Source organism: Elgaria multicarinata, chromosome 20, assembly GCF_023053635.1.
Source record: "Elgaria multicarinata webbii isolate HBS135686 ecotype San Diego chromosome 20, rElgMul1.1.pri, whole genome shotgun sequence".
NCBI classification, from domain to species: Eukaryota; Metazoa; Chordata; class Lepidosauria; order Squamata; family Anguidae; genus Elgaria; species Elgaria multicarinata.
Genome location: NC_086190.1, coordinates 2,781,496 through 2,795,200, shown reverse-complemented (window position 1 = coordinate 2,795,200; position 13,705 = coordinate 2,781,496). Strand labels below are relative to the sequence as shown.

The 13,705-nt window shown below is 48.6% G+C and overlaps 1 protein-coding gene across 1 annotated transcript in view; it reads right to left on the bottom strand.

The window, feature by feature from the left end:
- Nucleotides 1–13,705, bottom strand: part of NPHP4 (nephrocystin 4) — a 128,238-nt gene that overhangs the window by 28,333 nt on the left and 86,200 nt on the right. The window contains exons 15-18 of the mRNA XM_063145353.1: nt 11,397–11,588; nt 10,005–10,195; nt 6,858–7,018; nt 5,595–5,775 (exon numbers count right to left, since the gene is read on the bottom strand). Of these exons, the coding sequence (XP_063001423.1) occupies nt 5,595–5,775; nt 6,858–7,018; nt 10,005–10,195; nt 11,397–11,588 (725 nt within the window). The remainder of the gene's footprint in view (nt 1–5,594; nt 5,776–6,857; nt 7,019–10,004; nt 10,196–11,396; nt 11,589–13,705) is intronic.

Here is a 13,705-nt window from a genome sequence, read left to right as displayed (position 1 = left end):
CTGCTGCGTTCTGGATCTCCTCCACCCCTTTGCGATTTCTTTCCTTCTCCCCCATTTCTGCTCTTTCCTTCAGATCTTTCAGAGCCCCGGGCTACTTCTTTTATTTTTGACAAGAAGCGCGTGAACAAGCAAGCCACAGATAACAAAGTTTACCTTCCCCGGAGCAATGTTAATAATGAAGGTGACCGACCAGGCTGGGAATCATCCTTCCAGCAAGGGGAAAGAGCAGGAAAATTCTGCACGGGCATCACTGGGGGGGGGAAAGTGTACCCTTGGAGAGTCACTTTTCCCTACCTGGCAACAATCTCCTTATCTTGTTTTGTACCTTTCTGACACCGGAGCGGCGCTCAGCAGGGTCTCCTTTGACTTTCGGAAATAAGCACCTTGGTGCATAATAGAGGGCTTATCCAGTTCCTTTACAAGGCCTACAGTTCCTTTGATCTCTGCCACAACCTGCGAGCCAAAACACTCTTTAAAAAACACACAACTTTCTCCCATCTAAACCCACAGTCCTTTCAAGGGCAGGTGGAGGAGAGGGGGAGTTATCAAAGGAGACACCTTAAGGCTTTTTTTTTTGCATAAGAGAGTCTTTGATTTGCAGCGTGCAAGGAAGCGAGGTTCCTTCGGAAGAGAGGCAAGCGAGGGCCTTAGCACCTTGGTCTTCTTCAAGTAGATCCTTCTTGATCTGTTCCCCAGATGCAGGGAACTTCCCTTTATCTTGGCATCCTCACAGGACCCTGGCAAACGGGCTTGTCACATTCCCACAGCCCTCCGTACTTGCTGAGCGACGAAGTATTGACTTTAAGAAAGAGGCCAGAACGCTCGCTTTGCACGCACAAGAAACAACTCACGGCACCTCCTCTTGAAGTAGGGATGGGGAACCGTTGAGAACCACATTCCCTCTGGGGCAATCTGTCGGGGGTCTGCATGATGGTGAAGTCAGTAGTGGGTGGGGCCAGAGAAACTTCAGTTTCTGGCCCCCGAAGAATTTTCTCTCTTTCTCCCACTCGGTTCTCTCCCCTCTCTGCTCGGCAGGCTACTGGTGGCGGGCAGGCGGGCGGGGAGGCAGGGCACTGATTGCTCTTGCCAGAGGTTTGAAGTGGAGAGTGTGAAGGACATGGGGCTTTGCTGATTTATGGGCTGTACTGGCTCTTTAAGTGTACTGGCTTTTTAATTGTATTATTCTTTCTCTTCTGTATCTGTTCTGGTATGTTAAGTGGAGGTGGGAGTTTGGAACTCTAGGCGCCAAGACTCCAAGAGACTCCAAGGTCAAATTGGGCCTCGCACCTGCGTGTTATCTCCATGGTCGTTAGGATAATTGGGTTTAGTGAGAGAGAGGGCAAAGCCCTCTCTAAGAAGGGAGGGTCGTTAAGAGCCAGGCTGAGTTAAGGGTTGATTCAGTGAGGTCATGGGGCCCTACATCCAAAAAGGGATAAAAAGGGTATCCTGCTTGGGAGGGTGTCTTCTGTTCTGGTTTTGGAGGAAGAACAGAGCAGCCTAGGAGAGTTGCTTGGAGTAAGTTAGGGTCTTTGTTTATTTTAAATGTCTGGTTTTCTTGAGACAAGGCTTTATGGCTAGGGGTGGGCTGTGTGTTTGCAGGTTTTAGGTGGAGCGCTGGCTACTAGTGCCTCATCCCTTTGTAATCTTTCCTTCAATCTCCTTCCCCCAACCCCGTCCTTTTATTCCTTCTTTTTATACGTGCTGCTACCTCTGGCCAAAACCTTACATGTTAGTTTTAGCTGATTTGTATTAAACTTGTTTTGGCCCTTACGCTGAGTGTGCGTGTGTTTCATTCCAGGAATCTCTGGCTCATCCCGGTTGGGGAAAGGGCTAGGGCGTGGGGTGGCCGGGGACAACAGGACATTTGGTCCGGGGCCTACCTTGCAGGAAGGTCGGATTGACTCCGGCCTTCGTCTACAGCAGTCTTCCTCAACTTGGGGCGCTCCAGATGTGTTGGACTGCATCTCCCAGAATGCCCCAGCGGCTGGGGCATTCTGGGAGTTGTAGTCCAACACATCTGGAGCGCCCCAGGTTGAGGAAGACTGGTCTACAGGGAGGGCTTTTGAAATCAAGCAGAGGACTGTGTGTAGAGGTAATTCACTAGAGACCCTCAGGGAACGGTTGCTACGGGATTCACTAGATGATTTTCAGGGATCATGGTCCCAAACATGGGCAGCAGTGACCGCGACACTGAAGTTTTAACCAATACAGTATTGGGTAACTGATGGAGGGACAGGCAGAGAAGGGAGGGAAGAAAAGGGAGATCTAAAAGGAGAACAGAGAGAGAGATAAGGAGATGGTTCAGCAGAAAATAAAGCCGATGAGCAGGACAAAGGAATGACATCAGGGTGGGATTTGAGCCAAAAATGTTCACCCACTATGGTGCAGAAATGGAAATTGCATATACAGGGAAGATTGAGGAGTGGGGTAGAAGAAATGAAAGGAAGAGCAATCGTGCCTAAAACAGCTCCCACGTGTGCTGGACTATAATGCCCATTATCCACAGCCAGAATAGCCAATGGTCAAGAACGATGGGGGGTTTTTAGGCCAAAACATATGGAGGGCACAAGGTTGGGAAAAGGCTGGTCTAAAGTATGAGAGAACACAAAGGAGGGGGGGGAACCCAACAACAACTAAAGAACAGACTGAAGAAATTGTGGGAAATGAGATAAAACTCAAGAGAAGTAAAAAATAAATAAAATAAAAGTTGAGAACAGACTTGTGTTGAAAGAAAGAAGATTTGGTGGGTTCTGGAGGAAAGGGTTTGAAAATTCAGGGAGGGAGAAATTAGATGCAGCAGGTTCAAGCAAAAAGGCTGATCTTAAAGAAGAGCGGGACAAAGCCACATGAAGGCATGAGCCCAGCGGAATGAGTGGATTATGGGAAGAGAGGGTGGGTGGGAGCAAAATAACCTAGGACTGAAAGTGTGAATATAATATATTGAATGTATTGAAATCCCCAAAAAGTAAGGGAAGGGGGAAAGGATGCAAAGCAGGAAGGAAAGAGGAACCAGGAGGACAAAATTTAATCCATAAGTTAAAAGAAAAAGAATCAAACCGCATGAACTTCAAAAGAAGAGAAACCATGGAAAGGAGCTGAGAAAAAGTGGCCCACCTGCCACTACTTCCTGTGGGATGGGGGAGCTGGGATAGGATGCAAGAATCATAAGAAAGAGCAACAGGAATGTAGCTGGGTCAAGTGCAGCCGTCCAGTTTTCAACGGCTAATTCATTAACCGCAGCACAGGAATACAGACGAACGAGCAGGGTAAAGAAATGCCCAGGCACATAATAAACACAATTAGGGTGATGTTCTGAGGGCTCGTGATGGCAGGCAGCCATCAAATGGTTGACCCTTTCAATTCCCATGCAGGACGGAAACCGATGTGGCACAAGGTCTACAGCGGTCTTCTCCGACCCTGGCCTCATCCGGATGTGTCGGATCCCAACGTCCACCATTGGAGAAGCCTGGACTAGACCTTTGGCTGGCCAAGCACAATCTGGTCCCTGCTCAACCCGCAAAATCATTAGAGCAGCGCCCATTGCTCAGCCCCCATCCAAACTCTGCCCCTCTCAGACCCCTTTAGAAGATCAGCCTTGCTTTGTTTTGGGAGCCACCGGAAACGCTAGCTGCGGAATCAAAGAGGGGACTGGTGCGTGCATCAGAACCTGGCAAGTCCATTCCCATCGCTCTTTTGCCATGAGACCGCCTCCCTGCCTGGCCTGGCGTTCGAATCATCTCAGGATTGATCGTTGCAGCCTCAGCCTTCCTCCTCCATCCCTCGCAAAAGAGCTTATCACCCTCTTGCAGGCAAAGTATGAAATGTCAATTTATGATATGGTAGAATGGAAGCTAATCTTTCTTCTGAAGATAAGATTTTTATTTTTTATTTTTTTTAAAAAAAATTGAGTCACTCTGCCTTTTACGGGCGGATGAATTAAAGCACCTGCTACGCGGCTGGCAGTGCTAAGGCTCTTACGAGTCTGGAGTCTTTTTCCTGCTAGGTACGGCTCCGTGCGGCTCGCCCACCCCTCCTGTGCCCCCACCCCCACCCCCCGGCCATGTTGCTGCTTTGTTGGCATCTAATTGAGTGTTGCCTTTTTCATATTGTCTCCTTCAAAGCCGCCTTGGATAGCCCATTTGTAAACAAGACTAAGCAGAATTAATGACCTGTGTATCTTCCATCGTGCCGTAACAACCCAATGTTATTACCGTCGCCGGGACACAGGGGGGATAATAGGCTTTTACAATGAGAGCCGGGAATGTTCCCCCCCCACACACACACACACACTTCCTCCAAGGAGCTGGAAATTCCTTCTAAACTGCCGTGAAGCAGAGACCTTTCTCAGAGGTACTAGATTACATGATTGGACGGGGCATGTACACCCCAAGTTCTTTCCTGGAAGGCTCTGACCGATGAAAACATAAGAAGAGCCCTGCTGGATCAGACCAAGGATCCATCTAGTCACACAGTGGCCAACCAGCTGTTGACTAAGGACCCAAAAGCAGGACACAGGTGCAACAGCACCCTCCCATCCATGCTCCCCAGCAATTGGTGTACACAGGCTTATGGTCTCTTGATACTGGAGGTAGCACATAGCCCTCAGGACTAGTAACCACTGATAACCTTCTCCTCCAGGAATTTATCTAACTCCACACAAATTGGTGGCCATCACTCCATCTTGTCGTAGTGAATTCCTTAGTCTAACTATTTATTTATTTATTTATTTATTTATTTATTTATTTATTTATTGCATTTATATCCCATCCTTTTTCATCCAAGGCAGCATACTATGTTCTGTGTGAAGAAGTAGGTCCTTCCATCCATCCTGAATCTCCCACCAGAGAGCTTCGGCTATTGGGCGGTATAAAAATGCAATCAATAAATAAATAATAAATAAATAATATTCATGGTATGACCCCATTGGGTTCTAGTATTATGGGAGAAGGAGAAAAACGTCTCCCTGTCCACATTCTCCACATTATGCATACTTTTGTGCACCTCTATCATGTTTTCCGAATATACGTTATAGTTATTTTATTGAATATCCTTCTTTTTGTATGCATTTCTTTGACTGGACTAGTCCACTGCAAAATTCGGAAAAGTGCAAATTTCAAAGGACAGCTGTGTTTTGGTTCACGTGTTGGTTCGACTGCAAAATTAGTTAAGCATGCATTAAAATGTGAAATGAATGAATTTCTCCCCCATGCCTAGTCCTAGTCCTTCAGTCTCCAGCTACCAGCTGAGAGTTCCAGGGCAATCAGGACAGAGTTGACCCTCTCCACTCATGAACCTCCACCCAACCTTTGTTCTCTGTCCATCATGGGGGTAAGCCAACCTTCCCAACCTAATGGCAACAGAGAGTACTTTCCTCACAATACGTCTTGCACTGCACTTGTTCCCAACTGCGGGGGGGGGGGGGGGAGGTGATATTTGGGGATGTATCCCCCACCCTCAATCACAATACAACCAGGCTGGGCTGGGGAACTCCATCAAAACTTCAGCCCCAGCTTGAGCTCCTGCGGCCTTGTTTCCAGGAGGCTGAAGAGCTTCTGGTTCCTCCAGAAAGGAAACAGAACCAGAGGGGCGCTTACCGACGTTAGCCAGGCTCAGGTGAAGCCGGCCTCTCACAACCGCGTGGACGCCGATGGGCTTCACGCACCCATGATGGAAAACGTCGCCGCTCATCACTGTGGAGTCCTGCTTGTATTCCATGGTGATGACCTCCAGTTCGTGGTGGACTTGAACGGCTGTCCGGCCCTGGCGGAGCAAGTGCTGAACGAGAAAGGAAGTCTGCATCTCAGCAAAACAGATAGTTCAGGGTGGTGGGGAAGGACAACGCAGCAGAGACCAACCTATTTCAGATATTGGAAGATATCCTCAAAAGAACTGGGACTACACAAGGTGGCTAAAAGCAATGGCCCTATGACTCTACCTCCTTTCTCCCCAGGAATGTGAAGTGATGACATCCTGTTCCAAGTGTCACCACCACCACCTTCATTTCATTTCATGTTCAGTCCATCACCCAATCATGTTGCTCTTCCCTTTACATTACCAACCCGTCGCCCTTCCTTTCTGTCCTTTCAGGAAAACTCTGGTCCATGTCCTGGTTATCGCTAGCCTTAAATAAGGATGGGCACCTTTATCAAGCAGTATATGGTCTGTGCCCATGGGCCCCAACAGTTGTCACTGCCCTTCAATACCGCAATCAAGCAGTTGTGTGGCTCCTGCCTCTTATATACCACTTTCATAGTGGAATAACCTGCTTAGTGTGGATGAGCCCAATGTCTCTGGCCACCCGCCAGCAGCCTCCGGCAGATTATCCTGGAGGAAATACAACTCTCAACAACAACAAAAATGGTTCCAACCCCTTGATATAATGCATAGAAAGTGGAATCTGTCGGATTGAAGTGTGTCCTAATCCTGCCTTCCTGGGGTCCCAATCCAGCCCTCTGGAGTTCACCACATGGCCACATCCTCTTTTCCCCAACCACTGATCATCTAGCAGCATCCCAGCTATTGTACATTTTCCCCCCATTCTGAAAGGCCAAAACGCCTCTCCAAAGTTACCAGCAGCCGGAGCTTTAAGATGAAACATGCTGGCATTTTGGCGCCACCCTTTTTGCCTTTGGCCACGCCCACTTTTGTCTTCGTCCCTGGAATGCGGGCCCCCGGAAACAGCAATGCAGCCCCTGAAAGGTTCCAGCTGAAAGACGTTCTGCATCCCTGATCCAAATGGAGGCTGGAGTCATCTCTCAATGTTCCACTTCCAACGAGCTTAATGTAATTGTCCCTCGGGCTCCTCTTTCCCAAGGGCCAGTACCAAGATGGCATCCATCTAGCCAACGGGTCCTCACCTTCAGCTTCACAGCAGCAGATCCAACAAGGAGCAAGGAGTCCCCATCCCAAGCGTCTATTTGCAGCGTGTGATCAGCCAAGTACCGGAAAAACCACCGCTGCTCACCGGGCTTGAGAAAACCAGGATCCACCATGTATTTCAGCTGGAATCCCGGACAACCTGTTGAGAAAGCCACAGTTTGACACAGGAGCATAATTTATTCAGCACCCAAAGCAAAAGACGCCCCCAGCTGTCCCACAAAAGCTCTCAACAACCTTGTAAATGGGTGCAAACAAAAAAGCAACTTGCCCACAAAAATATGTTACTAGCCCACACAACAACACCTGTCCTTATACTATTCATACGTTTGTGGCCAACTGCCAACTTTCTGATGGAGAAAGCTGTGAACCAGACCAGTGGCCCTGAAGGAAGGGCTGCTTCTGTGGGGTCTGGCACCTTTATTATTATTATTATTATTTATTTATTTATATAGCACCATCAATGTACATGGTGCTGTACAGAGTAAAACAGTAAATAGCAAGACTCTGCCGCATAGGCTTACAATCTAATAAAATCATAGTAAAACAATAAGGAGGGGAAGAGAATGCCAACAGGTACAGGGAAGGGTAAGCAGGCACAGGGTAGGGAAAAACTAACAGTAGAAAGTAACAGTAGAAGTCTGCACAACATCAAGTTTTAAAAGCTTTAGGAAAAAGAAAAGTTTTTAGTTGAGCTTTAAAAGCTGTGGTTGAACTTGTAGTTCTCAAATGTTCTGGAAGAGCGTTCCAGGCGTAAGGGGCAGCAGACGAAAATGGACGAAGCCGAGCAAGGGAAGTAGAGGCCCTTGGGCAGGCGAGAAACATGGCATCAGAGGAGCGAAGAGCACGAGCGGGGCAATAGTGTGAGACGAGAGAGGAGAGATAGGATACCATCAGCTAGCCCTTGTGAGCCCACCTAGAGCTCCTTCTGCTTTCTTTCTCTGGAGGGCAGAGCCTGAGTTGTATCACCGGCTGGCAGGGAGCAAAATAGTCTAAACACACATGCACACACTCACTAAAGTATTCCTAACCACCGTAAATGGCCACTTTTGGTAGCAGGTTTATCACCGTCGCTACTTCCTGCATTGAATTTCCTTCTGACCTCACTGTTTACCATTCCCCCGCCTCCGGCGCAACCATATGTACTGTATAAAAATCCTGAAACTCTCCATATTATTCCATGCATCTGATGGAGCAGGATACAGTCCACTGAAAGCTTATGCTTTCAGTGCTACAAGGTGCTACAAGACTCTTTGTCGTTTTTGGTGCAATAGATTAACACGGCTCCCCTCTAGAAATTAATATAATTCGATTGTTCCTCTGCTTGGATTTTGAGAATAAGCTGCTCTGGGAGCCAGCTGTGGCTGTAAAGTGGAGAATAAAAATAATAAAGAAATGAATTGTCTAAAAGGCGAAAAGAACTAAGCTCCAGTCTACCAGGCACCCAATCATTTCCAAAGCTAGAAGAGCAGCCAAGAGTGGAAGAAGACCACTGTCGTGTTTTCCAAAACCTCCCGCCTCCTTGGGAGATAATAAAGAGGTCTGCCACATAACCCACAAGGCTTTATTCAGGCAATGAACATCTCTTCCCACCCGAAGAGAGTCCAACCTCTCACTGCCACAAAAGGTAGTGATGGCCACCCATTTGGATGGCTTTAAAAGGGGATCAGACACATTCCTGGAGGTGGAAAAGGCTATCCATGGCTACTAGCCCTGATGGTTGGGTCCTATCTCCAGTATTCGAGGCAATAAGCCTGTGTGCACCAGTTGCTGGGGAACATGGGTGGGAGGGTGCTGTTATGCCCATGTCTTGTTTTTGGGTTCCTGGTCAACAGCTGGTTGGCCACTGTATGAACAGAGCGCTGTACTAGATGGACCCTTGGTCTGATCCAGCATCAGGGCTCCTCCTATGTTCTTATGTTCATTCACCGAAAGAAGCACTAACAGAAAACCTGCTTTGAACCCTGGAAGGTTGGAATGAACCTTGGTTTCGACATTGATGAACTAATTCTTCAGCTTCAGAATGGAACCATTTTAAAGGAGGAAAGGAATAACGCTAGGAGCATTAACGCCGTATCTGAAGTGAGGCCTCTCAAACGTTGGGTGTTACTAGTTATATATACCTTATAAAGGAATGAAGAGTCAATAACAGGTTGGATTCTGAGATCTGTTATCTCAGCTTGGGTGTCAGCCGAGAGACGCGAAACTGAGCTATTAAAAAGTGGTGTTAAACTCACTCTCAAATGGCCCCCTCAGCGCCCACCTCCATCGTACTCACAGGAGGACAGGATGTGTTGACAGGCAGCTGAAGACGATGCCTGCAGTTGTATTCCCCAGGGTGGGATCACACTTCCCTTTGAGCCTACTCTGAGAGACATATTTTGAATTGGGAACGATCCTCACTGAGGGATGTGATTTTTCAAATGAGAATCTGCTGTGTCCATGCCTGCCTGGGGGTCGCAGTCACTAATATGGTACCCTCTCCGCCCCGCACCAAAGGGAGACATGAGAGCTGGTTGTGATGCTCAAGCGATGAAAGGGAGGCCTCTGAAGAATTCACTCCTTGCACCACCCTTCCCCAAACAGGTGTCCTTCGGATGTGTTGGACCAACACATCCGAAGGACACCTGTTTGGGGAAGGGTGCTTTACACACTGCAAGCCTGAACTCTGGCAGATAGAAGTCTGGTCCTGGAGAACTGAATTGTCCTGATTTTTGATGCTACAGTTGAAGCTGCTTAGATCCCAGAGCAAGGTGGAAAACTAGTAGCCCTCCCAATGTTGCTGGACTACAACACCAATCTGCCCTGGCCACCATTGGCCACGCTGACGGGCCACTGGAGTCCAACACCCATCTGGAGAGAGAGGCCGGGAAGGGAGAAAAGGGGACTGGGGGAAGAGACAGAAGAATGATGAAAACTGGGGGAGGCAGCAGAGACAGAGGAACAGAGCCAGGGGTGGAGGCGATGGGGGTTGTAGTCCAACACATCCAGAGGGCACTCACTTGGGGAAGGGTGTTTTCCACATGGCAGATACAAGTCTAGTCCTGGAGAAGTGAATTGTCCTGACGGGACAGGGGGAACGCTCCTCCATCCCCCCAGAATCTGCTACTTGTACTTTCAGTCCTTACCGAGGTTGAAGGTCCCATCTTGGTTGATCTGCACCAAGATGTGGGGGGAGGCCCCCGAGGGAGACGTCCCAGAGGCCTCTGCCTTGACCAGCTGCAGCCGCGGTGTCGTGACCGGAGGGAACCGGTAAAACTGGAAGGTGAAATAGATGGATCTTGGCCACGGGCCTGCGGCTGCCCCGTCCGGCACACTCCTTTTTGAACAAGTCAGGGGGAAGAGAAGGAAGCCATTTGCATTAACGCCTGGAGGTAGCAGCAGCCTCACACCATAAATCAGCAGCTCCCAGTCTGTGCCCTGGACAAACCTAGTACCCCAACCCACCCAAGAATGGCTACTGGGTGCCGGGAGAAATGCATCCATACATATGCTCTTCTAATTAATTTTAGGTATTTGATTTATATTGTATTGTTGTACTAATGTTGTTCCCCGCCTCGATCCAAAGGGAGAGGCAGGTAAGAAATTATATTATTATTAACTGGAAAGTTAAAGGTTTCTGTGAGGAGGAACCTCACAGCGGAGACTGCCCACAGTGTCTCTGCATGACTCACTGCTCTGACCCTGTCACTTCACAAACGGACTCATTTGGGAGTGGATCATTCTGGCAACTCTTTCTGCAGACTTGTGTACCTTTGGGAAGCTTTGCACAATCTACCTGTCTGCATTGGACATCGGGGCTCAGAGTTAAGGTCAGAAAAGGTGGAGATTCAGTTTAAATCTGCTTTTCTTGGTTACCCCCCCCCCCACTTTCCCACCCTCCCTGAGCCTTGAACCTCTAAAAATCTTGGTATCCCCCACACCTACCAAAAAAAGCAAGTTTCTAAGCCCTTGTGCCTGGAAACATGAAGGCAGTGGCAGGGATAGTATTTTAGATGGGGTTGCAAAAACCTACACCTGTCAGAGGAAGCTTCCATTGATGGTGGTGGGGGGGGTTGAATTGAAGATGACCCCAATCCCTGCGTGTTTCCTGGAGAACATGGCTTATTTATTTATTTAAGCATTTTTGTCCCTCTCTCTTCAGCCCCGAAGGAGGGGGGATTTATAAGATGAGGGAGAAATTTTCAGCGGACGGATTTGCAAATCATATTTTTGACGATTCTTCGAAGTCGTGGTCCTTGTGGGCTATCTCAGGGGCTTCATTCTTCTCCCCACCCGGGTTCCCCGTCGGCTAGGTCAGGAACCACATAGCTCTCTGGAGCCTTGAACAACAACCCGCTGTTTGCCACTTCCTACACTGTTTTTTGCATTGTTGTTTTTGCGTGTGGAATGTGGTTTGTGCAGCACGTGGGAGAAAAACAGGGACATTTCTGAAGCAGCCTTCGAGCCGCCGCTGCAAAATTGGAAGCACTCTTCTGATAACGATGGAAGCCCGACGGCCGCCGTTTCTAGGGCCTTACCGGGTAAATGCAAGAAACTGCAAGACGATTTCGTTGCTCTGCAAGGGGTCCGCTTCTTCCCGCTGCGGGGAGTAGTCCACGGGGTCTGTAGGATCTACCATCAGGGCAGGGTCCTTATTGCAGTCCAGGAGCTCGGGAAATCCGGAGGCGCGGAGGCAGGCTAGAGTGGCCCGCGTCAGGGCAGTACTAGGGCTGGAGAAGAAGCAGATGTCTCAGCCTGGAGATAGCAGGGGGGTGGGGGCGTCTGAAGCCGGATGTCATCAGAGACTCTCCATAAACCGTGCAGCTGATATGCAGGTTGCTTACCTGTAACTGTAGTTCTTCGAGTGGTCATCTATGCATTCACACATATGGGCTTTGCGCCTGCGCAGAGACCAGACCGGAACCTACTATAGCTGAGTGGAACGTTTTTGGCGGGAACCCCTCCCCCCACGCTACCGCGCATGTCCATGGGGTTCCCGCCCTTACCTCAGTTTACAGGAGTCCGACATTGTGCCCCCATAAACATGAGTGTAAATAAAGTAAAGTACATTCCACAAAAAAACTGTGTCATTTATAAGTCTCACACCACCAAGTGGGGATGGTGGGTGGGTTGTGTGAATGCATAGATGACCACTCGAAGAACTACAGTTACAGGTAAGCAACCTGCATTTCTTCTTCGTGGTCTCTATGCATCACACATATGGGCGAGTAGCAAGCTGACATACCTTTGGAGGTGGGTTGGTGCATCATCTGAAGATCTCTGAAAGCACTGTCCTCCCAAATGAGCAGTCCTGCCTTGCACGGGTGTCCAAATTGTAGTGCTTGACAAACGTGGACGGAGTGGACCACGTTGCGGCTCTACAGACTTCTGCCAGTGGAACACCTCTGGTGAAGGCCACCGATGTTGAAACAGCTCTGGTGGAATGAGCCGTCACAGGTTTCACTAACTCTAATTTAGAAATAGAGTAGGCCAATTCTATTGTCTCCACTATCCAGCGTGACAACCGCTGGCAAGAGACAGGGAGTCCCTTAGAAGGCTCACCATAACAAATAAACAATTGCTTTGTTTTCCTTAAAGTCTCTGTTCTGTCTTTGTAAAAAGCAAGAGCCCTTCTTACATTGAGAGTGTGCAAGGAAGACTCAAGAGGTGTAGTTGGATTAGGGAAGAAGGCAGGCAAAGTAATATGCTGGGACAGATGAAAAGTAGACACTACCTTAGGTAGGAAGGCTGGATCTGTGCGTAGCACAACCTTATCCTTATGAAAGATAGTGTATGGGACATCTATCCTAAGAGCTCTAAGCTCACTTGCCCGTCTTGCCGATGTAATGGCTACTAGAAAGACAGTCTTTAAAGTAAGTAGCCTAAGGTCTGTCGACGCCATAGGCTCGAAGGGTTTGCGTGTCAGTGCTTGCAGCACAACTGACAGGCTCCATGGAGGTACAATACTTTTCACAGTTGGTATTGTGTTCTTAAGCCCTCTCAAAAATTTCTTAGTTGTTGGGTGGGTAAAGGGTGTAAACCCATCTATGCCTTGGTGAAAAGATGTAATTGCAGCTAGGTGCACTCTGATGGATGTAAGCTTAAGTCCCTGCTGAAAAAGCATCAGTAAATAATTGAGGATAAAGGCTAAGTGGCAAGATTCTGGTGTTTGATCTTGTTCTGAAGCAAAGTTCCGAAATCTTTGCCACTTTGCTGCATAAGTTTTCCTTGTGGAAGGCTTTAGTGCTGCCAATGTAATGTGGTCCACAGTCAAAGTTCTAGTTTCAGAGGAGGAGTGGTTGTTATCCTCCATGCAGTCATCTTGAGGGTCGACAGATCTGTGTGTCGAACCCTGCCCTGGTGTCGAGACAGTAGCTTCGGTGTCGACGGGAGCCTGATATAATCCCCTCTCGATAGCCGAAGGGTGTGAGCGAACCACGTCTGACGAGGCCACCACGGAGTGATGAGGATGCAATTGGAGTTGTCCATCTGGATCTTGGCTATCACCCTTGTCAATAGTGGGAAGGGAGGAAACATGTACAGGAGATTTCCTCTCCAAGTCCTGGTGAAAGCGTCTCCTAAAGATTGCTCTCCTCTTCCTGCCCTGCTGCAATACTTGGCACAAATTGCGTTGTCTTCGGTAGCGAAGACATCGACAACAGGACGGCCCCAGTACCGAAAAAGGCTCTCCCGCACTTCGACATCGAGCTCCCACTCATGGTCAACATGGAAGGACCTGCTGAGAGAGTCCGCAACGACGTTTTCCTTGCCGGCTACATGGATCGCAGTCAGGTAAGTCCTTCTCTTTATGCACCAGTTCCATATTCTGAGTGCAGAACGGTTCAGG